Source organism: Zonotrichia albicollis, chromosome 9, assembly GCF_047830755.1.
Source record: "Zonotrichia albicollis isolate bZonAlb1 chromosome 9, bZonAlb1.hap1, whole genome shotgun sequence".
In the NCBI taxonomy this organism is placed as follows: Eukaryota; Metazoa; Chordata; class Aves; order Passeriformes; family Passerellidae; genus Zonotrichia; species Zonotrichia albicollis.
The window spans coordinates 41,428,298-41,452,959 of NC_133827.1; the positions used below are offsets into that span (position 1 = coordinate 41,428,298).

General features: G+C 51.1%; 1 protein-coding gene across 2 annotated transcripts; it reads right to left on the minus strand.

The window, feature by feature from the left end:
- Positions 1 to 246: 246 nt before the first annotated feature.
- On the minus strand, positions 247 to 24,040 carry GMPS (guanine monophosphate synthase). 2 transcript variants are annotated; one of them, XM_074547558.1, is made up of 16 exons: positions 23,881 to 24,040; positions 18,280 to 18,461; positions 16,398 to 16,512; positions 15,177 to 15,274; positions 14,097 to 14,200; positions 13,260 to 13,453; positions 12,459 to 12,624; positions 10,919 to 11,070; positions 10,378 to 10,551; positions 9,115 to 9,220; positions 8,492 to 8,607; positions 7,497 to 7,622; positions 6,981 to 7,096; positions 5,613 to 5,743; positions 2,646 to 2,818; positions 247 to 748 (listed from the first exon to the last, which is right to left on the minus strand). In XM_074547558.1, the coding sequence occupies exons 1-16, from the start codon at positions 23,905 to 23,907 to the stop codon at positions 647 to 649; spliced, it is 2,082 nt and encodes a 693-aa protein (XP_074403659.1). In that variant the 5' UTR covers positions 23,908 to 24,040; the 3' UTR covers positions 247 to 646. The 2 variants fall into 2 exon arrangements, with proteins under 2 accessions (XP_074403659.1, XP_074403658.1); XM_074547557.1 differs by having other exon boundaries at positions 15,177 to 15,337.
- Between the last annotated feature and the right edge of the window lie 622 nt (positions 24,041 to 24,662).

The window sequence follows — 24,662 nt, forward strand, 5'->3', positions numbered from 1 at the left end:
AACCATCAGCAGGTCCAAGGGAAGCACAGGGCAGTGCTGGGACACTCGAGGCACAGCCCAGCAGCTCTGCACACCCAGGTTTGTCAGGGCCAGGAGGAGCTGGGAGCTCTGCTGCGGCCCAGCAGGGACAGACACACGGACAGCAGTGCAGGACAGGCCAGCACTGCTCCCCCTGCTGCCCTGCCCAGGAGCACAGAGCAAGGGCACGGCACACGGCACACACAGCCACTCAACAGCACCCACCACTCCGTTTGGCAAAATATTTATTTATAATAAATCCGTCCCAAAGCGGTTGGTCACAAAGAATCGACTCCTCCTACACGGCCGGGCTGTAACAATGCTTGTGGTAGAAGTAAATAAACTGCTTCTTTTTCCACAGTGTACAAAAACAAAGAGACACTGAAATGACAGGTAACAGGACACGGGGGGCACTGGAGAGGCAAAGGCAAAGCAGAGGGGCCTGGCTGGCAGCGCTGGCACCGTCATTTACCCGTACAGTCTGAGCCCTGGGCCGCTCCTCTGCCCCGCAGGGCAGGCTGGTGCCCTGCACAGCTCCAGCCACGCTTTCACAGTACTGCATGTCAACACTGGGAATGGTTTCTGATATGGTTTAGACTGCACACAGTACTTGAGAGGGAAAAGGGAGCTACTCCCACTCCGTGGTTCCCGGCGGCTTCGATGTCAGGTCGTACATCACCCGAGAGATGCCAGGGATCTTCTTGATCTCTGCCACCATCTTCAGCACCACCTGTGGGGCAGGGCAAACACAGCATCAGGAAAACGTGTGTGAAACAGACCCAAAGAAAATCTGTCGCCCTGGTTTTTTAAGGTTTTCAAAGCCTTCTGATGTTTGCATTCCTGTAACGAACTTTCTCACACACTTTTTGTAAATAACTTATTGTTTTGCATTCTTTTATAAAAGCAGAGAAATTTGATGGACTGTTGGTTTGTCCAGTGTCATTGGAGAGGTGGCACTCCAATCCACTGTCACTTCTGGAAATCTATAAATGTTAGGGCCAGAAAATAAAATTCCCTCTTTTCCACCCTGAGAACAGCAGTGTGTGCACTCGTGTTACTTCATGTCCTGTAGTGACAAAAATCACCCTGGAAAGGCTGGAGGGCAAACTGCTGACACCAGCTCTGCTGGACACCAGAGCCTCTTGGGACCAGCACTTTGCCACCAGACATGGAATAAAATCAGCTGGAAGGAAACCTCTGCTTTCCAGTGAGAGTCATCTTCCAGAGCTCACAGTTAATCCATGTCAGGAGCAACATTCCAGGGGAGAATCTGATGATCCTGAGAAGTTCAGCTTCCTTAAAAATCCCCCAGCTCCCAACACCACTTACATGACATGCTGTTCTGTTTATAGTGAAAGCACAAATTAACACTACATTGTTCTGCATAGAAAAACTTGATTATTTCCCCCATAAATATGATTATTCTCTATAACCCCTCTTACTTACCCACCACACTACCACCTATCCTTAAAACAACCCTTTTTCATTTTGAAGAATGCAGGGTTTTTGTTTGGGGGTGGGTTTTGTGGTGTTTGGTTGTTTGTAAAGACAAATGAATCCTCATTTTATACAGTGGGATAGGAGCTCACATGGCAACCTGAGCTGCTCTTTTCATGGACAGGCTGCCTCAAAGTAGAGGACTTCAATTATATACAATTACTAAACAATGCTCAGATGCTCCTCAAGTGTGTTTAAAATAAAAGGTCAATCCTGCTCCTACAGTGCATTCCCAGAGGGACAAAGTACTTGACTGGACATGGATAAAGTTAGGAAAAAAAGAAAAAGCGTGAATCTGACTCTTAGGTAGTGTTAGTGACTTAAAGAGCAAACAGGGCACTGAGATGTTAAACTGCAAGTTTCAGTAAAACCAAAAGTGCCAAAGAAAAGTAATTCCTAAATTCCTAATGTCAGGCAATTTCCAATTATGATGCAAAAATTAACTCTAAATCCCAGGAATGGCTGGGGTATTCTTTCCTCTTTATCTGGTTGCAGCTCTGCTGCAAAGCCTTTGATTTGTCATACCCACCTACCAGCCCCCTCACTCTGTTAGTTTTTCTTCCCAGAACGCCACAATTTTTTAATGATTATTTATAAGAGAAAAACAGCAAGAAACTCGAGGTGAAGGCAGTGGGGTGAGAGAGGAGAGTGCAGTGAGAGGAGAGCTGAGGGGAGCAGGGCTGAGGGAGGAGAGCAGGGGCTCAGGAGGGGAACAGGAGCTGGAACACCAAGGAGCAATGAGTGTTACAGGGATGAGCTCCCTGACTTTGGAATATGCATCCATCCAGACGAGGCCAGCACAGAAAAAGTTGTATTTCTGCGTTATTTCCACCAGAATCACCTTTTGTGCTCTGTCCAAGATCATCTAGCACCAAAACCAAAACACAGAACACACTGCTGTATTGATATGCAAATATCTCATGGGATAGACATGAAATAAGTTATGGTCAGAGTAAAGTACCCACACAGAAATCCACGTGGGCTTTCCCCAATGTAGGACAGATCAATATTTAGAAAACCATCAATTGCTATTTTCCAGCAGTGCTGCAGGAGAGAAGCCCTGAGGTTTCTGGTACATCCTGTGCGCTGCGCTGGGTGCACACAGGACCCCTCCTGCGGGATGCCCTCACCTCCTCGGGCACCTCGGCGCCCGGCGTGGCGGCGATGCCCGTCATGAAGTCGCTGGTGATGAAGGGCCTGATGACCACTGACCTCTGGCACGAGGGCTGCTTCTGCAGGGGGTCCCGGTCGAAGTGCAGCGGGGTCAGGATGATCGGCATCTGGCTGATCTTGCCAGCATAGCCTGCAGCACACACGGGGCACACACGGGCACGGTGAGCTCGGCACTGCTCCCCCTGCGCGTCCGCTCTGAACCAGGAGTGCTGCTCATCCCGTGGGATCTGCTCCTCATCCTACAGGACCTGCTCCCTCATCCCATGGGATCTGCTCCCTCATCCTATAGGATCTGCTGTTCATCCTACAGCATCTGCTCCCCTCACATCCTGTGGGATCTGCTGCTCATCCCGTGGGATCTGCTCCCCTCACATCCCGTGGGATCTGCTCCCTCACATCCCGTGGGATCTGCTGCTCATCCCGTGGGACCTGCTGCTCATCCCGTGGGATCTGCTCCCCTCACATCCTGTGGGATCTGCTCCCCTCACCCTCTAGGATCTGCTGCTCATCCCGTGGGATCTGCTCCCCTCACATCCTGTGGGATTGCTCCTCATCCTACAGGACCTGCTCCCCTCACATCCCCTGGGATCTGCTCCCTCATCCTATAGGATCTGCTGTTCATCCTACAGGATCTGCTCCCCTCACATCCTGTGGGATCTGCTGCTCATCCCGTGGGATCTGCTCCCCTCACATCCCGTGGGATCTGCTCCCTCATCCTATAGGATCTGCTGTTCATCCTACAGGATCTGCTCCCCTCACATCCCGTGGGATCTGCTCCCTCATCCTATAGGATCTGCTGCTCATCCTGTGGGATCTGCTCCTCATCCTACAGCACCTGCTCCCCCACCGCCTGTGGGATCTGCTCCCCTCACATCCTGTGGGATCTGCTGTTCATCCTACAGGATCTGCACCCCTCACCTCCTGTGGGATCTGCTCCCTCATCCCATGGGATCTGCTCCCCTCACACCCTGTGGAACCTGCTCCTCATCCTATAGGATCTGCTCCCCTCATCCCCCCATGGGATCTGCTCCCCCTGGTCCCACAGCAGCGGTGCAGCTCTGCAGCTGCAAACCAGCACTGGCAGGGCCCTGGCACAGGCTCCCAGAGCAGCTGTGGCTGCCCCATCCCTGGAAGGGTCCAAGGCCAGGCTGGACAGGGCATGGAGCAGCCTGGGATAAGTGGAAGGTGTCCCCAGGGCTGGAGCAGATGATCCCTGATGTCCTTTCCAACCCAAACCATTCTGAGATTCTATAAATTGCCACTTGAGATGATCCTCAGCCTTTGCAGGCACGCAGAAAAAATCCCAGCTAATCTGTGTTATCCCTGTAATTCACAATGGAAGAGCCACTTTCCTTCCCACATAACATAAAACCAGGGGGCTTTATCAGTCCCCATTTCAAGCCCAATAAAGAGATATTCCCAAATAAATCTTTGAAATATTCTTTGAAATACTATTCTTTGAAATAGTCTTTGAAACACTCAGGACACAGCTCTCCAGTACCCCTGGCTGGTGCTGGGCAGGTAACTCCAGACATTTCCCTCATTTTCCAACATCTGCTCCAGAAAGGCAATGCACAGCTCCCCAGTTTCCCTGTTCCAAGGAGCTGAAGGTCCAAAATCCAGGTGTGAGGAGCTCCTGGAGCTCAGGCTCCCTCCCTGTGCCAGCCCTGGCCTGAGCTGCTGCACTGGGAGGTTTTCTCACTGAGCCACAACTCCAGGCTTATTTTTAGGAGCAATTCATTCACACAGAGCCAAGTGTCACCAAAAGTTAGCGAGACACAGCTACAGCTTTACCAACACAGCCAACAGTGTTATCTCAGCCTTTTGAGGTTAATTCTGTACAAATTCTGCTCACACAGCTCTGCAAACTGAGTATGGATCCTCAGAGAGAGGGATCTGCTGTAACTTGATTTACAGCAAATACAGGCAGGGCTGATGCAGTGCTTCCCACACAGATCACATCTCCAAAGGTAATTAAGTAAAAACCTGAGGAGGCTGAACCTCAGAACTGTTTATTCCCAGGCTCTGCCTGTGCAGCACATCCAGGGGACCCCACACTCCCTGGCTGTGCAGGGTTGGGGCTGCAGCTTTGATTTCAAGTTAAGAAATCTGAAACCACCACGGGCTGTGAGCATCACCCCCATGAGAAACCTGGTATCTGGGCTTTCCCCAGAACCAACACCATTCAAAAACTGTGTCAAGTTCCTTCACCTCAGGTAAACACTGAGCTCAGCAAAGAGAAGGGATCTGGGTGACTGAGCTGCCAGCCAGTACTTTTTGCATAAGTCTGCAGTGAAGCACCACAGCTTTGAGCTTCATGATGTGTAAGAAGCAAGTCAGTCCCCAAAATCCCCTAAAATGAATTCCTGCCCTTTGGCTATCAGCTTCCACAAATTTTCACTGCCATTCCACTAACTGATCACCTTTTTGGAAATATCTGTCACAGACATCTTTTATGGAAAATCCTTTCCTTAGGATTTTTCCTCCTGAGAAGCTGAGAGGCCTCAGGAACAAAATGTAAACAATGGTTATCTGCTGCTGTGGAATGCAACAGGTGCATCTGTGGCTGGCCCATGTTGGATGTTGGTAATTAATGGCCAATCACAGTCAGCTGGCTCTGACAGAGAGCTGAGCCACAAACCTTTGTTATCATTCTTTGCTATTCTATTCTTAGCCAACCTTCTGAGGAAACCTTTTCTTCTATTCTTTTAGTACAGTTTTAATGTAATATATATAATAAAATAATAAATCAAGCCTTCTGAAACATGGAGTCAACATTCTCATCTCTTCCCTCATCCTGGGACCCCTGTGAACACCATCCCAAACACCTGCTTGCAGATTTGACAGCAGCACTCTGTGACCCCCACGGTGTTTGCAGGGACCTGGGAGCACAGTGTGACCCTGGGACGAGGGGGAGCACGTACCAGACTCCCTGAGAATGTTGTGAGCCTCGAAGTCAGCTTGCCGTAAAGTGCTGAGGACTCCCGTGGTCAGGAAGGTGGGGGTGACATCCGTGGGGGGCTCCTTGACAGGGGGCCCAAACACATACACCACCCTGCAAGAGACAGAGCAAACACACGGCCTGCAGGGCAGCACAGGGCTGGGACAGCACCAGGCTCCATCCTGCTCACAGCAAAGCACCAACCCCGGTAAATGCTGCACCTCATTGTTAATGAGGGCTTCAGCACAGGGCACTAACTGCAATTTGTGCATCTACAGAAGCACATCTGCAACAAAACATCTCCTGAATTCAGAGCAGTCACGTCAGCTTTGTGCTTTTAATGTCATTCCTTGTGTCGCAGAAGCCGCAGGGCTGGAGTGGCCTCGTGCACGGATCCACCACGAGGTGCTCCCAGCACTGTGTGGGCCTGCAGACACAGACCAGGAGCACCTGTCTGAGGCACAAAACACACAGATGTGCCAGTCTGTGCTGTGCATTTCTGTGTGGAATGCAAAGCCAGCTGGGCAGGAGCCTCCTCAGCGTGCCTGGAACAGCAGAGGAGCCTGCAAAGACAGCAGAGCTCCCAGAGCTGTGGGATGCTCAGGAGGGCACTGCTGAACCCAGCAGAGCTTAAAGCCATCAGCAGTGCTCTGAAGGCACAGACTGGCTTTTATTTTCATTTTCTGACACACTCTGGAACTGTGCAGGCAATCCTGATTTACGCCTTCTTTTGTCCCCTCTGCACTTAATTTAAACAGGTGCCTTGCAATTCCTGCTCTCACCTTTCAGAGTAAAAGCTCTGTCAGTAGGTGTCACATATGTGAGAAAATGAAGTTTTGCTATAAGCAATTCTAAGCACTTCTGGCAGAAATCCCACAGCCAGGCAAGGAGGGTATAATTCCCCAGAGCTGATTTCACATCTAAGCACCTTCAGCTGCTGGGGAAGTCCTGGACTGGAAATGTTACCCTCAGAGAGCTCAGCTGAGATCAAACTGGCCAGCTTTGGAGCCTCCCCGTGCATCAGGGCTGACAGCCCCTCACCAATCCCCTCCTGACACAAAGGCAAAGCAAAGTGCAGCACATCACAGCTCAGCCCCAGCCCGGAGCCCTGCAGAAGGGATTTGCATAAATTACAGTGGGGCTGCCTAATCCAAGGATATAGGCCAGCAATTTCCTTTCAAGCTGGAAATAAATCCATATTTTGATTTATTGTGCATTTGTGACCTCTGTATGAGACACCTGTCCAGCACATAAAAATATCACACCCCAGATTAAACAGAGAAATGTCTGCACTTGGTAAAGTTCCACATATGAATTAGACAATTAAAAATAAAGACAGATCAGTACCCACCTGTTGATGTTGTGGCACATGCGTGGGATGAGCCTGGCAAGGAACATCAGGGACTCCCAGTGTGGGGCATCCTTGCTGGAGATGCCACAGACGTAGCTGTAGGAGCGACAGTCACCCTGGGGACAGACAGACAGACAGACAGACAGCCACTCTGAGTGCCAGCCCTGCTGCCACAGCCACCCACAGCCCTCCTGTTCATGCAGGTGACAGCAGCACAGCTGGGGACAACACTGAGCACACGCTGAATGCCCAGGACAGGCTGGCACAGCCCCTGCAGCCACCAGGACAGGCTGGCACAGCTTTCCCTGCATTCCCAGGCTGCATTCCCTGCCCTGCACTCACCAGGACAGGCTGGCACAGCTTCCCTGCACTCCCAGGCTGCATTCCCAGCCCTGCACTCACCAGGACAGGCTGGCACAGCTTCCCTGCATTCCCAGGCTGCATTCCCAGCCCTGCAGCTGCACAGGGGCTCCCCAGGCCTGCCCAGCTCCCTGCACACCTGGAGCAGCCCTGTACCTGCACTCCCACAGTTTTGATGGGCAGCAAGAAGGCATTCAGTGAATGTAGGCTGGTGATCTGCATCAGCTTCTCCTGGTCCTCCTCACTCGTGCACGCCTTCACCCTCTGCAGCAGCGTGTGGGGCTGCCAAGGATGGAAGCAAAACTTAAATACAATAAATTAAACACAGCTCCCAGCCCCTCAAACACAACCTGCACGGCACAAATAAAACTGTAATTTAAATAACTGTTTGCTTAGTCTACATTTACCCCTTGGAGCTATTTAAAGCACACCTCTCATCTGACAATTAAACATCAGCTGAAGCACTTCTCTGTGATTACACTGAGTTTGAAGCTGAAGCTCTCCAAGGCCATAGGGAAAGCTCTTTTCCTGTGCTCATTTCTCCCTCACAAAGCTGCACTTCCCAGTTTGATGGCACCACAATTCCACAGCTTTTAAAGGAAAGGCAGATGGAAATCCTGCCCTTCAGGATTTACCAGAAAGGTTCTGGAGGTTGTTTTGAACTCACACCTCACAGCAGACCCCAATAATGCCTGACAGCCACCACAAAGGTCAGCACAGGTAGGAAATGTGGAAATCACACATCAGCAACTGGAAATTCCTGGTTTTGCATCAGGGCCAGCTCCTGGCTCCTGCACTTGCATTTACACACCCAGGGATTTTGGGGTGTGCAAACCCAGAATGTCACAACTCCTCCAGGGAGGGAAGAGCTTCTCCTGTCACTGCATGATCTCATCTGCACAAAGTTTAACTACAACAGCATTTGTTTATTATTTGAAAGGTAAATAAAGTTCTGTTTTCCAGGAATGGTTCAAAACACTTGCAGCAGTCACAGCACTAAAAATTCCACTGAACAGCTTCAATGGAGCTGTATTTGGAGGCAGCATTCCTCAAGGAGCACAAACCAGTCCTTTTAACCTTTTAGCAGACTAAACCTCCCTGCAGATCACTTCAGAACCATCACTCAAAATTAAAATTTAGGATTTCCTTACCTTCTTCACACTGGCAGAAAAATCTGCCACTATTTTCAAGATGTTGTTTGTCTCTGGGAAGTCTTTGCACACGTAAGGTTCCTCAGCACAGATCACTCTGATTGCTAGGCCAGGACCTGCAAAGCAACATTGAAGAGATATTACACCAAAGAACAGAAGCTGTTTTCAGCTGGAAGGGTGGAACAGTGAGTCAGTCACTGAGTTCTGTGCATTCTGCCATTCTGTCTAAGCTTCAGCTGTCTAAATATCCTCAAGGACAGAAAGAAACCAACCCACAGTTGCCAACTTTGCTGTTTTCTAGTGCTGGAAATGTTGAGTATTTACTTTCAAGACAGCAAATGCCCCTTGGAAAGGCAGATCAGGCCATTATTCCAGCTCAGATCCAGGTGGCAGCTCAGGCAGAGCTCACTGCACTTACTGAGAACTCCTCCTTTGGCTTCTCCCACCAAAGCTCAATCATAAAACATGATGTATATTTATCAAGCTGCTCTCAAGTCATCTTTCCTGAAATACCGTGCTTAAGCAAAAGCCTAAATCCATTTTTTCTGTGTTTGAAGATCAGTTTTACACTGCAGTGACTCTGATGTGCTGAAGAGCCCTGCTGTGACCCCCCAGCCCCATACCTGGGAAGGGATGCCTGGACACCAGCTCCTCAGGCAGACCAAGCTCTCTGCCCAGCACTCGCACCTCATCTTTGTGGAAGTCCTTCAGTGGCTCTATTACTTTACCCTAAAAAAGAAAAAAAAGCAATTTACACTCCAGCTCACATATCCAAACAAAAAGCCTCAAATGTTCAGGTTCCGGCACCTAAACCGGCCTGAGCTCACAGCACCAGTGCCAACGATTCCACAAACACTGGAAAGAAATCCCAAGTGAATGTGGGCTTTGTGGAACAGCTGAGCACAGAGGGTGAGCCCAGGCAGCCCCAGGTTGTGCCAGAATCCGTGGCTCCAGCAGAGCAGACAGAGCTGTAAGGCCAAGCTGGCTCTGCCTGCAGGAATTCAGACCTTTCTTGTCCCACAGCCTGGAACACACTTTGTGCAAGGATCAATACTAAAAATGGGATTATTAGTTCTCTCCTGTGGGTAGCTGGTAACTGAGCACCTTCCATCAGATTGCTGGGTGAGGCCTCTCTGCTGGGCTGCTTCTGAGTATAACACAGTTAGAGAACTCACCATTCCAGTGCCAGAAAACCAAACCAGGCAGCCTCCCGGCTTTGCCTGACATGCTAACACTAAAGAGCTGTGCACAGAAAGGGGTTTAAAGGGCTTTTAGGACGGCACATGAACAGACCCTCAGTTCGTTTATCTGATAAACAGAAGCAATGCAATGAACTGCAAATGACAATGGACTCTCAGGGGCCTTGTCAGAGCCATCAGTGGCAGTGGCAGCAGCAGAGTTGCTGGTTTGGTGCTGGCTGTGGCAGAGGCAGCAGCAGCCCCTGCTTTGGGTGCTGGGTGTGTGGCAGTGCCAGCAGCAGCCCCTGGTTTGGTGCTGGCTGTGTGGCAGTGCCAGCAGCAGTCCCTGGTTTGGTGCTGGCTGTGCAGAGTTGCTGTTTTGGTGCTGGCCATGGCAGTGGCAGCAGCAGTCCCTGGTTTGGTGCTGGCCATGGCAGTGCCAGCACAGTCCCTGGTTTGCTGCTGGGTGCAGAGTTGCTGTTTTGGTGCTGGCCATGGCAGTGCCAGCACAGTCCCTGGTTTTGCTGCTGGCCATGGCAGTGGCAGCACAGTCCCTGGTTTGGTGCTGGCTGTGCAGAGTTGCTGTTTTGGTGCTGCCCGTGGCAGTGGCAGCAGCAGTCCCTGGTTTGGTGCTGGCTGTGTGGCAGTGCCAGCACAGTCCCTGGTTTGGTGCTGGCCATGGCAGCGGCAGCAGCAGCCCGGGCTCACCTCCTCGCGCAGCTTGCGGATCAGCTCGGTGTCGTTGTGGTGGGTTTTGATCACCTCAGCCTTGTCGCTGGCCACCAGGGAAGCGCTCTCGATCAGGTCAGGCCTCAGGGTGCCCTGAGCAAGGAACACCTCCTCGGGTTTCAGGTTCATCTCCCCGATGACCTCGTTGGCAATCTGCAGCAGAGGCACAAAGAGACAGAGTTCCGGCACTTTTGGGGCTCTCAAAGGTCTCAAGAATGAATGAATTTTACAGCAGGGAGCTGGAAAAGCACAACCAACCAGCAAACTCATGATGTCACTGTCCCACTGCTGAAACACTCCTGTAACCCCATCTTGTGTTGAGCAGAAAATGGAGAAAACACCCCCAGAGCACAGGAACATCAGTGCCTGGTTAAATATTCTCCCTGCCTTTCTTCTAGGGTCATCCACAGCTCACACAAGCACCCACTAATTAAACACCACCAGCACTGATTAAACACTGAAAGATGCACCCAGGAATCACAGTATTTAGAACTTCAACCCAACAACAAGTAAACATTACCTTAACAAAGGTGTCACCGATAATTTTTCTCTTTTCTTCGGGACTCGTAGTCATATTTAAGGTCTTGCTAATTCTTTTACGTGGAGTTCTGTCCTCATCTGAGATGGGCAGAGTCGTTGTGCCATTATAGAATGAATGGGCTGCATTCACCACTGCAGGAAACCACAGGGAGTTTTTGGGGTTTTTACAAAATCAGTAAAGATTTTTGTGCAGGTTACAAAATAGAAGTTTCACTTTATTGCTTAAAAAAAAAACCCAAAAAATAAAACCAATTTCCTTTGACTATTAACTGCATTGAAGAGGGCTGCTCAATACCTCAAAAATTAATTTTAACAAGAGCCTTTTATTTCTCTTATTAACCTATTACTTTTTCCATATTGTGAGATCAGGCAGCCACATGCAAGTCCAGTTCTTGGTTCCCTCTCAGATTATAATTTACTTGCTTTAAACAGTTTACAGACAGTGTTTCCCCAAGGCCTTTCTGCAACCCAAATTAAATGATGCACTATTCACTCATGCTACATTATGCCACTTAATTCAGAGAGGCTCCCGACCCAGAGATCAGCTGGGAGGCTCTCTGGCATCCTTCACCAGCACTGAACTCCCTGACCTACACAAGGAGCACTTGCAGCAAAGGGATTCCCTCAATTTGCTCCTCTGGCTGCCTGCCAGAGCCCAGGTTTATTGCTCCACAGACTGCAAGAATAAGACATGAATTTTCCACTAAAAAAAACCCAAAGATAAATGTAGAAAAATGTGTTTAGAATGCAGCTGAGGACACTGCAGCCCAGGCTGCACTGTGCCAGTGGGAAGCACTGCACAGTGCCACGACACAGGAGAGCCCCAGGAGAGGCAGCTGTGGCTCAGGAGTTCACCAGGCAGCACAAACTTGGTCTTCTCTGACCTCCTCACACCTGAGGTACCTCTGAGCCTTCCCATCAGCCACATCAGGGCACTGTCTGCTCTCTCAGGAACTCCTTCACAGAATCAAAAAGGCTGGAAAAGACCTCCCAGACCATTAAGTGCAGCCTTTGATCAAGAGACCTTGTTCTCAAAAAGTCACTCCAAATCCATTAAAATGCACCTCTTTCAAAGCAAGAAAAAATGCTTTGAGAGTCATTTTGCCTATGGTAGCATTCAGTCACCCAAATGAGCTCACAGCTGACAAAGAGACAGACTCAGGATAAGGAAAGGATAAGGATAAGGAAGCCCAAAGTGTTAATCAGGATACTGGAGAAAATGGAAATGCAGTGAGCTCTGCAGCAGCTAAACAGGATCAGAGAAATGACCAAGGCACAAATCCACTGCTCTGCTGTGCCCCACCTGCACACACACCAACATCTAATGAGATGGGGCAGCTCACTGTGTGCTCCCATCAAGGAAACCAGGCCTAACACTCCAGGTTTAAATTCTGTGCTCAGGTTCAGGTGGCTCCACATCACCGACCCTGAGTCGGTACCAGAGTCTGGCAACAAACCCAACCCTAGGGGCAGGTTCTGGGGAAACCAGCACAAGTGGCAGTGTGGGAAGGAGCAGGTACCTTTGACGTGGATGCCCAGCTTCCTGAGGGCCTCCTCCACGGCCTGGCTCTCCCTCTTGCGCATGAAGCCGTTGTCGATGTGCACGGCGATGACCTGCTCGCGGTTCAGCGCGCGGTTCAGCAGCGCCGTGCACACCGTGGAGTCCACGCCGCCGCTGAGCAGCACCTGAGGGACACACACAGCCTGGCACACCCTGCCACAGCCGGCCTGCGGGCAGGGGGTCAGCACAGCACCCACCTGCAGTGAACACAGCTCCCAGGAGGGTGAACATGGCACCCACCTGCAGTGAACACACACTGCCCCAGCCGCGCCATGTCACACACATCTTTTATGAAAAATCCTCTCCTCAGGATTTTTCCTCCTGAGAAGCTGGGAGGCCTCAGGAACGAAATGTAAGCAATGGTTATCTGCTGCTGTGGAATGCAACAGGTGCATCTGGGATTGGTCTCATGTGGTTGTTTCTAATTAATGACCAATCACAGCACAGCTGCCTCAGACTCTCTGTCTGAGCCACAAGCCTTTGTTATCAGTCTTTCTTTTCTAGTCTTAGCCAGCCTTCTGATGAAATCCTTTCTTCTATTCTTTTAGTATAGTTTTAATGTAATATATACAGTAAAATAATAAATCAGCCTTCTGAAACATGGAGTCAGATCCTCATCTCTCCCCTCATCCTCAGACCCCTGAGAACACGGTCACAGCGTGACTCCCCCAGAACCCGGGCATGCAGCACCCAAACCACCACAACTCCCCACACCAACCCCAGCCAGTGCAAACCAGCCCCCAGCTGTGCCCCCACTCACCAGGACCTTCGAGGAGCCCACTTTGTCCTTGATGTCCTGGATGCACTGGAGCTCCCTGTTCTGCACGGTGAAGGTGCCGCTGCAGCCCGCGATGTCGTAGAGGAAATTCTTCAGGATCATCTTCCCGTTCACAGTGAGGCTCACCTCGGGGTGGAACTGTGCTCCATACAGCTTTTTAGACTCGTTTGCTATGCCTGGCACACATGACAAAACAAAAATAACTGAGCTGGAACTGAATAGCCAAGTCAAGCAGGAGACTCAAAGTGGCTCTTTGGGATTGGCAACTCCAGCAGCTTTCAAACCCCAAATTCTAATGTCCCACAATCTCCTGTGACAATCTCTGTGTGATGTTAAAGCTCTGCTCTCAGTACCTACATTACTCCTGCTCAGTTGAACATTCATGCAATATTAAAAACAGTAACAAGTTAATAAAGCTTTAATAATTAAACAGTGCCTGACCTGTACTGTGACAGTGCACAGCCCAAACTCCACTGGCACTGCACACCACAGTGCAGGTCCCCTCTCCCCTGCCTTAAGGGCACAGGAGATTTTATTTCTAAGACAATCAACACATGCATGCTTTAAAACAATATAAACTGTATAAATAATGTTAACTTTAACCACATTTAAATCAGGACCATTCCTTTGAAAGTCTATTTCTTTATAATCATGGCAGCTTGACATACAATCACACTCCAGAAATTGTTAAAATCAATCCATTTATTTGGCAATCAAATAACAAGGGCTATTACTCTGTTCCCATTTAGTTCTAATGCCTGTCTGCCATAATTCTTTACCAAACACTATCAGAAGACAAATTCAGGATAAAATAAATACCTGCTATGATGTTCCCAGACTGTGCCACCACTTTGAATCCATCAGCCACTTTATCCACGCTATCTCCATGAGTGAGGAGCACAAGCTCTTCCTTCTGAAGGCCTCTAAACCAGGATTAAAAACCAGAATCAATTCAAGGAAGAACAAAGCCCTAACTCTGTGCCTTTATGAGAGATGCCCTGAGGGATTCCAACAAAAGCACATCTCCACAGAGGGAGCAGGACATCTGAAATGTCTGCAGGATTTCCTCCCAGGAACAGCCATCTGCAGCTCTGAGATGCCTCCTGGGAAGCTGCCCAAGTCTCTGTCCAACACACCCCTCCTGCAGGAGGGAACTGATCCTGATTCTGAAGGGTTTGTGGGTTTCTCCTTACACACACCCCAGGACTGAGGTCCCCTCTGGGACAAGGGGAGCCACCTGGACACAGTCAGGATAATGGGAGTCTTGCTTTTTATTTCAACAAAGTGAACTTCTCTTGTTCAAAACTAGGTGTTTTCAGGGCAATCCGGGCACATCAGACAGCTCTGCAGGGGCCCTACAGAAGGAAGATAATAAAACTGGAACACCAGGAAGGAGTAAACTGTCAGACTTTTCATAAGGAACTTGAAGGCCATCCACAAAATTATCAAGAAATCTAATTCTGGTTTATAAAACATCACAAAGCAGTTTTAAAGGAAGGTAGAAGAGGAATGGGTTTGGATTTTCTGTGCCCTTTCCAAAAATGGATGGGCACCCACAAATACAAGAGCAGTGCACAGCAGGAGACAAGCGCTTAACTCAAATATTGTCAGATCATGGTGCACTTACAGTGTCTCAGTGAAGGCTCTGAAATAAGGAGTTTATACAATATTCCCAGCAAATACACCTGCTTTTTTAGAGCCAATTGGAAAGTCGTCCCTAAGTATTTGTTTCAGTCAGTAACCTGCTTGTTTGTGACCACACTTGTAGAAGGTTTATTAGAAATTATCAGCTAAATTATCAGCACTGTTTAAAAAAAAAACAAAAACAAAAACCTTCCTCTCATGCAGACAGCCCTTCCCAGGCTGACAGTGCTTTGATAAGTGGAAATGTGTGTGCACCTGAAGAGTGAGCAGGTGTTGTCCAGGGTGATGCTGAACACTCCGTCCTCCCGAACGCTCTTCTTGTGCACCGTGCCTCCAAACACCTTGTTCATCATCTGAGAGCAAAGGGATCCATGAGAAAACACCCCACCCTCACCTCCAAACACCTTGTTCATCATCTGAGAGCAAAGGGATCCATCAGAAAGCACCTCCCCACCTGCTCCATCCCTCACTTCCAAACACATCACCACATCCCAAAGCTATAAGGATTCCCTTCAGAGTTAATCCTGGCTCTGTACTGGGCTCGTTCCCCACTGCCACACAAAGGGAGCAGAACAGATTTGCAAAATTATGTATATTCCATAGTGTGTAGCCCCTTCCCTCAGAAATGGCTGCTCTGCAAACCAGCTGAGTACCTGAGACCACACCAAAAACCTGAATTTGTTCCCTTAGTTTTATTCTGGGACTGACCCTGGAGAAGCCAAGATGCAGGGGCAGAAGTCATGCACCTAAAGCAGCCCCAGTCTCCCTGGAAGTTTTGCCCAGCTGGGCTCTACCAGATCCCTGCAGGACCACCAGAGGCTCCAAAGGGAAGTAAGGGTTATTTCTTTTTTCGTGAAGGAGTGTTAAGCTCTCTGAAGAACTCTGCTAGGAACAGCCCATGCCTGAGACACTGCTCCCCTTCCTTCCAGGAGAGGTGCCTTTCTCAGCAGCAGCTGGGCAGAATCAATGAGTGACTGACAGGTTATATTTACCCTGACAAAACCAGGAGTGTGGAGCTCAATTCACAGCTCTGCAGCAAAGCAAAACCATTTATGCAACTGATCCCAAACTGGTTTGGGTTGGAAGGACCTTAAATCCCATCTCATTCCACCCTGCCATGGGCAGGGACACCCTCCATGGTCCCAGGTGGATCCCAGCCCTGTCCAGCCTGGCCTGGGCACTGCCAGGGATCCAGGGGATCCCTGTGCCAGGGCTGCCCACCCTGCCAGGGAAGAGCTTCTCCCTAATCTCTAACCCAGACCTGCCCTCCTTCAGTTTAGGCAGGTACAAGGTAAGGCAGAGCCAGGAGAGGAGCACGCAGCAAGCTCAGCTCATCCACAGATGCTGCTGTGGCTCCCCCAGCACTGCACACAGAAATGAGCCTGAAGGAGGCTGTGCACAGGCACATCCAATGGCTGCACGGGCTCCTGGAGGTGTGTCCCAGCCCCAAGGACCCTGTGCTGTCCCCAAGAGCACCTGCATGCCATAGCAGATGCCAAGCACTGGTTTTCCTATTGTGAATATGGCTGGGTCGAACCACGGTGCATCTTCTGCATACACAGAGTTTGGTCCTCCAGATATGATGATGGCTCTGCAGACAGAACAGGAAGAAATCATTAATCCAAACACACTGGTTACCTTGAAATCTATTTACTGTAAGCACTGGCACTGTCTCACACCACTCTTAGAACTGATGCTTTCTAACAGACTTAATTTTAACACAGATATCATTCATTACATGTAACTAGATTTTTGCTGTCAGATCCAGCAGGTTTTCACGGAATGACTTCCCCAGTTTAAACAAAGTCAAATATAAATCATCATAAAAAGTGCCTGTATTTTAAATTTCTCATAGCTAACCAGAAGCAATGAGAGAAACAGGATGGCTGGGACAAATGCAGAGTATTAGCACCAAGATATATATTTTTATATATGTATATATATACACATAATTTATGAAGTCTGTGACATCTGGAGGAGACCTGCAGTCAAAAAATACACTCCCTAACTCCTAAATCTGCTGGAAAAAAAAGTCCCTTCATCCACTCTGGTTATGCAGAAATGGCATTAGCAGCAAGCTGAGAATTACAAGCACAATACATGTGATCATGTAGGGTTTGGAGTTACTACTTTACCCTAGAACAGAAAATTAAATTATCTCAAAGGGGAAGAGAAAGTTTTTGCAAACCACAGTGATTTCCAGGACCATGAACTGCAGAAGCACCAGTTGGGCAACACTTCTGGCCTCGTGCTGGGATGGAGCAGGGCTGTACCAGACCTTGGACTCAGAACTGTTTGTTTCACAGAGAACATCAAACTTGTTCTGAGCCAGGAGTGCAAAACCAAACCAGACAGGACGTGCACAAATGGGATTAACAGAGCAGAGCTGTTCTGGCTCTGAGCAGCAGGAGCAGGAGCTGTGCTGCCCACTCCTCCCTGTGCCACCAACAGGATCAGCCCTGCAGGACCAGCCTGGCACCAAGGCCACCTGCAGCCCCTCCAGCCCATGGGGATGGAGCTGGAAGGGGCAGCATTTGTTCCCCTGCCCGCTGGCATCTCCAGGCCAGCTCTGGAGCCAGCACAGCTGATGTGGGCGCAGTTTTACCATCCTGAAACCACGCTGAAAGCTGCTCCCTGCAGCTCCTGCACAGGCACTCCTGGTCAGCCTGGAGACACAATGCATCTCCTGACCCTGGACTGCCATGAAGAGCCTGAACTCCCCTCTGTGGCTGCTGGTGCTCCTGCTCCAAATAACTCCATGCACAGAAGCAGTTAGCACAACAAGCTATTCTAGTAAGAAAACTGTTATTACAGTTGCACCTGTAATAACAGAAGATCTGTCCCATAAAAATCCACAATGAAAAATGTAAACATCTTGGTGAAGAGAGAATCTTAGAAAAATGTAAACACCTAGGTGAAGAGAGCATCTTAGCATATACCCATAAAAACACCTTTGAACCAATGAATTGGTCAAGAAAGCTACCAGCCACCTGGAGCTGGACACAAGGTCTGTGAAAGCTACATAAAATGAGTTACGTGAATAAAGAATTGGCTTTCCCTATGTGAAAAAATTGTGTCCCATGTGCTTTATTGCAACATTAGAGCTACTGCTGAGGTGGTGAGCAGGGAAGGGGCAGGAGGTGAGCAGGGAATGGAGAGCAGGGAAGGGGCTGGAGGTGAGCAGGGAATGGAGAGCAGGGAAGGGGCAGGAGGTGAGCAGGGAACGGAGAGCAGGGAAGGGGCTGGAGGTGGGCAGGGAACAGAGGGCAGGGAAGGGGCAGGAGGTGAGCAGGGAACAGAGAGCAGGAAAGGGGCTGGAGGTGAAGATGGAGCAGGGAATGAGAGGGAAGGGCAGTACCTGAAGCCCTGCTCGCGGATGGCGAAGGCCGGCGTCTCCAGCGGGAAGATCTCGGACTGCACGAAGAGCTCGCGCACGCGGCGGTCGATGACCTTGCCGTACTGCGCGCCCGCGTCCAGGATCACCACGGCGCCCTCGTAGTGGTGCTGCCCATCCTTGAGCTCTGCCCCGGCGTTCTCGGGCTGCCAACGGCACCCACTCAGCAATCCCATGGGGTCACCCACAGCCGCGGCAGGAACCCCGTGGAACCGCTGACACCCACTCAGAAATCTCATGGAACCGCTGACACCCACATCAGAAATCTCATGGACTACTGACACCCATGTCAGAAATCCCATGGAACCACTGACACCCATGTCAGAAATCCCACAGAGCCACGCACACCAGCAATCCCACAGAATCACCCACACCCACACCAGCAATCCCACAGAATCACCCACACCCACTCAGCAATCCCATGGGGTCACCCACAGCCGCAGCAGAAACCCTGTGGAACCGCTGACACCCATGTCAGAAATCCCATGGAAGCACCCACACCAGCAATCCCACAGAATCACCCACACCCACTCAGCAATCCCATGGGGTCACCAATACCCATGTCCCACCAAGTCACCCACATCCGTCAGCAATCCCACAGAATCACCAACACCCAGGTCAGAAATCCCATGGAACCACTGACACCCAGGTCAGAAATCCCATGGAACCACTGACACCCAGGTCAGAAATCCCACAGAGCCACGCACACCAGCAATCCCACAGGATCACCAATACCCAGGTCAGAAATCCCATGGGGTCACCCACACCCACCCAGCAATCCCATGGAACCACCAACACCCATGACAGCAATCCTACAGAATCACCCACACCCACCCAGCAATCCCAACAGGGTCACCAAGGGCTGGCAAAGGCCCCTGTGAGTGGCCAGAGTCCAGCTGTCCACCCAGCTCCACCACCCTGGTCACCACTGAACCGTGCCCTCAAGTGGTGCTTGCACATATTTTCTTGATATCCAGCCTAAACCTTCTCTGGCTTTACACTGACAGCCCACTGACTAAGCCAGATCTCTTTAACAACTAACATGTGCAAGGCTTTGCTAATTAGCTATGCTAATTTATGATAAAAATGACAAAGACCAGCCAAGAAACTTCAAAATGCAAAAAAACCAAAAAAAAAGTCTTAAAGGTTATAAGGAGCAGTTGAGGCACTTGCGAGATAAAGGTGCTGGACACCAGCACAGAACATGCACCCCAAGCAGACACACAGACACGACATCCCCCAAACCAAACAGGGTGCAAATTAGGGAAGAAAAATGCTAATGATCTAATGAAGGCAGAGCTTTCCACAAGCAGGAGCTCATATGCCCTGATCACCATCTGCAGCCTCTCCATCTCTTTCCATTTTCCAGTTCCACACAAACCCCAGCACAGCCCATGAGAACTGAGAGCATCAGCCTTTTTCTCAGGCAAAACAGCACAAAACCAAACAAAAAATGTTTTCCCCCGTCATGCTGGCTCGTATGCTGAACTTCACTTGACATAACCTCCTGGAGAGAATAAAAAGGGGAAATTGAGAACAAATGTCCCTGCTAAACGATTAAAAAAAAAAAAAAACCCACACATTTTGTGTGCAGCATTTGAGCAGACTGCACGTCAGAACAAAGCAGCGGTTCCCTCTGAGCCCCTCCTGCCTGAACTGCCTGCCCAACTTCAGCCAAACCTGAAAGAGTGCTAAAATACACAAAGCTGAGTTTCCTCATTGAGGAAACTTGTGAGGAGAGCAGCTATTCCATGGAAGTGTCTTTATCAGAGCAACTCCAAGGAAGAATCAAGGAATCAATCAAGGAAGAGTCATGCTCCAACACCAAAAATCTGTAACACAAAAAATTGAATTCTGTCAAGGTGTTCTTCCCCTAACTTAAAGCTTACCCTGTCCGTGCCAATGCAGCTTGGTGAAGGACAAACTGGGAAGGGTTTTGCTTTGGCAAATGCTGCCTCCAAACACCTTGGAGCTCCATTTCAAGTTTTACTGAAACTTGAAAGGTTGGAGTGGCTCTGTTGCCTGCTCCAAACCAGCAGAACCTCCAACCCAGGACTCGTCTGTGTTCCCATCATTGCTGCTCAGCCTTGTCCACCTGGAGCAGAACTCAGCCCAGAGCAGCCACAGGTGATTGTGGACAGCATCACCCTGCTGGGACACAGCCTCCCAACAAACACACTGGAAATGTCCAAAGTTCACACCAGCTGCAAGAGGTTTTATCTTAATTAAAGGACATAAGTGGGGGGAAAAAATAGTGCTAAATCCCTCAAAAGCCTAAATCCAGGTTAAACTCAAATATTTAATTTTTGCCCTTCAGCTGGCAGCCAAGTTGCCTGATGGGGAGATCTTAATGACATTTAGTCCTGGGTTACACAACAAAAAGTGCACATGCTGGAAGAGAGCAGACTTCAGCCGCCTCAGCCCCAGTGAGGCAGAGTCACCAGAGCTCTCCTCCCTTCCAGGGCAGGGAGGGAATCACTGTTACAGTGATTCTGGCCATTTTCACCTGGCAATTTCTAAATTAGCAGCTCTTGCCAGACAGACCAGCATCCTTATGCTTTCCTGAGCCCATCTTGGAGAAAACACTATTCCTGGCAGTGCTAGGTTTTTATTTCAAGCCTTTAAGTGTTTCAGAGCAGTAGGTTGGGTCATTTAGGGCCAGAGCTCTGCAGCCTCCTCACCAAAAAAAGACTAAACAGAAGGTACTGTTGGTGTCAGCTCAGCTGGACTGACAGCCAAGCATCCACATCTGTAGCTAATAAATAAATAAATCTGGTTTTCAGTGCCCTACCCCCATATGCTTTGGGCAAGCAGGTGTGGGTTAACCGGTGGGAGGGAGACAGGAGTGTGAAAACAGAGGCTGAAGTTACATCAGGAGTAGCTTGAGGAGCACTGTTAAAGCAGCATGGTTTGGTCTGTGTCCTGAACCTGCAGCTCCCTCAGACCCCAGCAGAGGCAGGACAGCAATCCAGACTCCTCTGAACTCACCAGACAAGCAGAACTGTAAGGGGGTTCAGGACTAAGAGAGCCCAACATGCACCACCATAAACCACAGGCAAAAAGAAGAAAGAAAAAAGGGCAGAAAAGTCATCACAGGATCTGGCTTCACTTATTGAAGGGCACAGTTCCAAGGCTAGGGGTTTTAAACCCCAATTTACCACGGGAAACGTCACTTGATGAAATCCCAAAAGGAACAGATGCTGTTCCTGTGCAGCCAGCACGGCAGCTGAGCCCTGCACACCAGGGTGTGCCAGCAGATTTAGAGGACACCAGACAGCCCAGCTCCTGCAGGGACAGACAGGGTTTATGGGGCCAGCACCTCCTCCTGCTGGGGCTGCCAGCCTCCCATGAAAGCTCCTTTCCCCTCAGTACAGGTGGAACAGAGCTCGTCTTCTGGTCTATCACACAAAATTCTGGAGAACGCTCTGGTTTGAGACCGGCTGTGGGAGCTGCTCTGACACCTGTCCCTGGTGGTCCAGGCACAGGGCAGAGGCACCACGCTGCTGTCCCAGAGCGGGACTGAAAACAGGGCTAAAAGCGTGGGCACACTGAGAGCAGAAGGTCTCTATTCAGCTAACTCAACTCACAAGTCGCCCTGAACACCACGGACCCAGGACATGGCACCAAGGTGCCACCTGAGCTGTGTCACCCCAGCTGTGCTGCCAGCCTCATGCCAGCACCTCAGCTCCACCATGCTAACACTGGAGGGCAAAATCTTCCACCACTGCTGCTCCTCTGCGCCAACACCAAATAATTCTGAGTTCTCCAGTGAGCTGAGGTACAACTGGAACCAGGTTTGGGTTACCAGCCATGGACACCACAAATCCTGCTCCTCACATACCTACCTAGTGCCTTAAACTCAGTGTGCAAGCTCCTAGCAGCCCACTTGTGCAGAATTCAGCATTTCACACACCCACATGCTTGCAGGTTGGTCATTAATGCAATTTATAAACCACATTTCCATACAGACCAGTCCCATGCTGGAGTACTGGAAAGCAGCAGCAGCTCCTCTGCCCGAGACCCCGGCCCTGAGCTGTCACCCACCCTGGTAACTCAGAACAAACCAAAACCAGGACCTTGATCTTGCACTTTCAAGCCAGCACAGGTTTCACAAGAGTTTAACTGTTTCCCTGGGTATTGAAATTAAGCAGGTTTAAGAACACTCACTCGTATTTCACAGCATAACAGGAAAGCAGCTCCTTCAAACTCAGGCCATCCCCAGGACAGGGACAAGAGCCCCCAAATCTTTCTATCAGGGAAGCTTTAACAGACAGGTGTCACCTGCAGGTGTCGGTGGGCTGCAGGGAGCCAGGCCCTGCACAATCTGCTCTTGCTCTGCAGGACGAGCCAGAGCTGCACATCCCATGGCCAGGAGAACCGGAGCTGCACACCCCATGGCCAAGAGAACCGGGGCTGCACACCCCATGGCCAGGGAGAACCGGGGCTGCACACCCCATGGCCAGGGAGAACCGGAGCTGCACACCCCATGGCCAGGGAGAACCGGAGCTGCACACCCCATGGCCAGGGAGAACCGGAGCTGCACACCCCATGGCCAGGGAGAACCGGAGCTGCACACCCCATGGCCAGGGAGAACCGGAGCTGCACACCCCATGGCCAGGGAGAACCGGAGCTGCACACCCCATGGCCAGGGAGAACCGGAGCTGCACACCCCATGGCCAGGAGAACCGGAGCTGCACACCCCATGGCCAGGGAGAACCAGAGCTGCACACCCCATGGCCAGGGAGAACCGGAGCTGCACACCCCATGGCCAGGGAGAACCGGAGCTGCACACCCCATGGCCAGGGAGAACCGGAGCCCCAAGAGCAGCCCCGGCCAGGAAAGGAGTCCCTGACCAAGGCCGGGGAAAAGCGGGCCAGAACACTCACACAGGGACGAACCGAGCACACAAAACCCCGCCAGAGGCACAGCTTCTTGCAAACGAGATATGGAGCCGAGAAGGAGGGAGGAGGGGAGGTTGCGAACACGGCCAAGGGAAAGCGTGTCAGAAACTTACAAGGGACCAAGCGGGCTCCCAGAACGAGCGCCGGAACCCCCGAGACACGGATTTTCCCAAACTCGATAAAGAAACCAGAACAAGTCCTTTATCCCGCCACAGCAGCGGCTGGAGGCAGCTCGCTGGGAAGTTGCATTATCAGAAAGCGCTAGAAGTTCCCGCGGCGCACGGCTCGCTCCGTGCCCCGCTCTGCCCGGCCCACACGGACACGCGGCCGCCCCGTGCCCGGGGCCGCGGCGGGACACGGGCGGTGCAGGGGCAACCGGGCCGGGGCTGGGGCGGGGAGCCCTGCCCGTGCCGCTGGATGAACCGAGCCCCCGGTTCATCTGCGAGCGGGGACACGGCCGGGCGGGGTTAGGGTTAGAACAGCCCCGCTCGGGGGGTTAATCAGTTAATTAATGAATTAGCGCTCCGCGAGCAGCCGCGGCTGTGGCTGTGGCTATGGCTGCAGCGCGGGCGGTCCCGCTCCCCTCCCGGGCCGCGGGCCCCGCCATGTGCCCGGCCGGGCCGGGCCGGGCCGCAGCCCCGCGCCCCGCGGCCGCAGCACTGACCTTGGTGTCCCCGTTGCACAGGGCCATGGGGGCGGCGGGCAGCGCGAAGAAAGGGCCGCGAGGAGCCGCGGCCGATGAGCTAATGCCGCCCGCGGGAGGAGGAGCCGCCCGGCACGGCCGCTCCGGCGGAAGGGGAGGAGCGGCGGCGGGGTCAGGGGCGGGCCGGGGACGCGGCGGGGACACGGCCCGAGAGCCCCGCGAGCCCCGCGCCCCGCGGGGTTTGGGGTGTGACAGCACATTTTGCTCTGTTATCAGGGTAAAGACAATCAGAGCTCTGCAGTGAGTGGGGTTTGTGCGTGAGCATCCTGTGGTACCATGGGATCGCTGCCTGCTTTGCGTTGGGAGCTTAAAGCCCATCCCGTCCCACCCCTGCCATGGGCAGGGACACCTTCCATCGACCAGGTCCATCCCTTCCTTGGACACTGAACCTGCTGTGCCTGCTGGGTGAATCCCCCAGCGGACACCGGAGAACGTGACTGCGTCCGTGGAACCCTCCTGGGGCGGTCTCGGGGCGGTTTTGATGCCTTTGCCAGAGCATCAGTGTACATAAAAGGAATGAAGGAAGGGGTGAATGAAGGAATTCTGTTTAAGGAATTCTGATTCTGCTGTCAAGATTCCAAACAGTTCTGACACGAGGTTGATAGAAATGTACAAGTTTTGTTCAAACTCGGGATTTCTGGTCTGTTTTTTTTGGGGGGGATGTGTCATTCTTTTACAGTTCTATTTACATTGGCATTGAGGCAGGGTTATCTCAGAGCACATGGCACAGATTGTGTCCAGAC

What these genes read in the sequence shown, in the direction of transcription:
- GMPS (XM_074547557.1), bottom strand. Translation starts at nt 23,907, where the DNA reads ATGGCCCTGTGCAACGGGGACACCAAG. An exon ending in GCTGGGCATCCACGTCAAAG is followed by an intron (nt 11,071 to 12,458) that starts GTACCTGCTCCT and finishes GGTTTCCTGCAG; the next exon opens with TGGTGAATGCAGCCCATTCA. An exon ending in ATGTGCCACAACATCAACAG is followed by an intron (nt 5,744 to 6,980) that starts GTGGGTACTGAT and finishes TGTCTCTTGCAG; the next exon opens with GGTGGTGTATGTGTTTGGGC.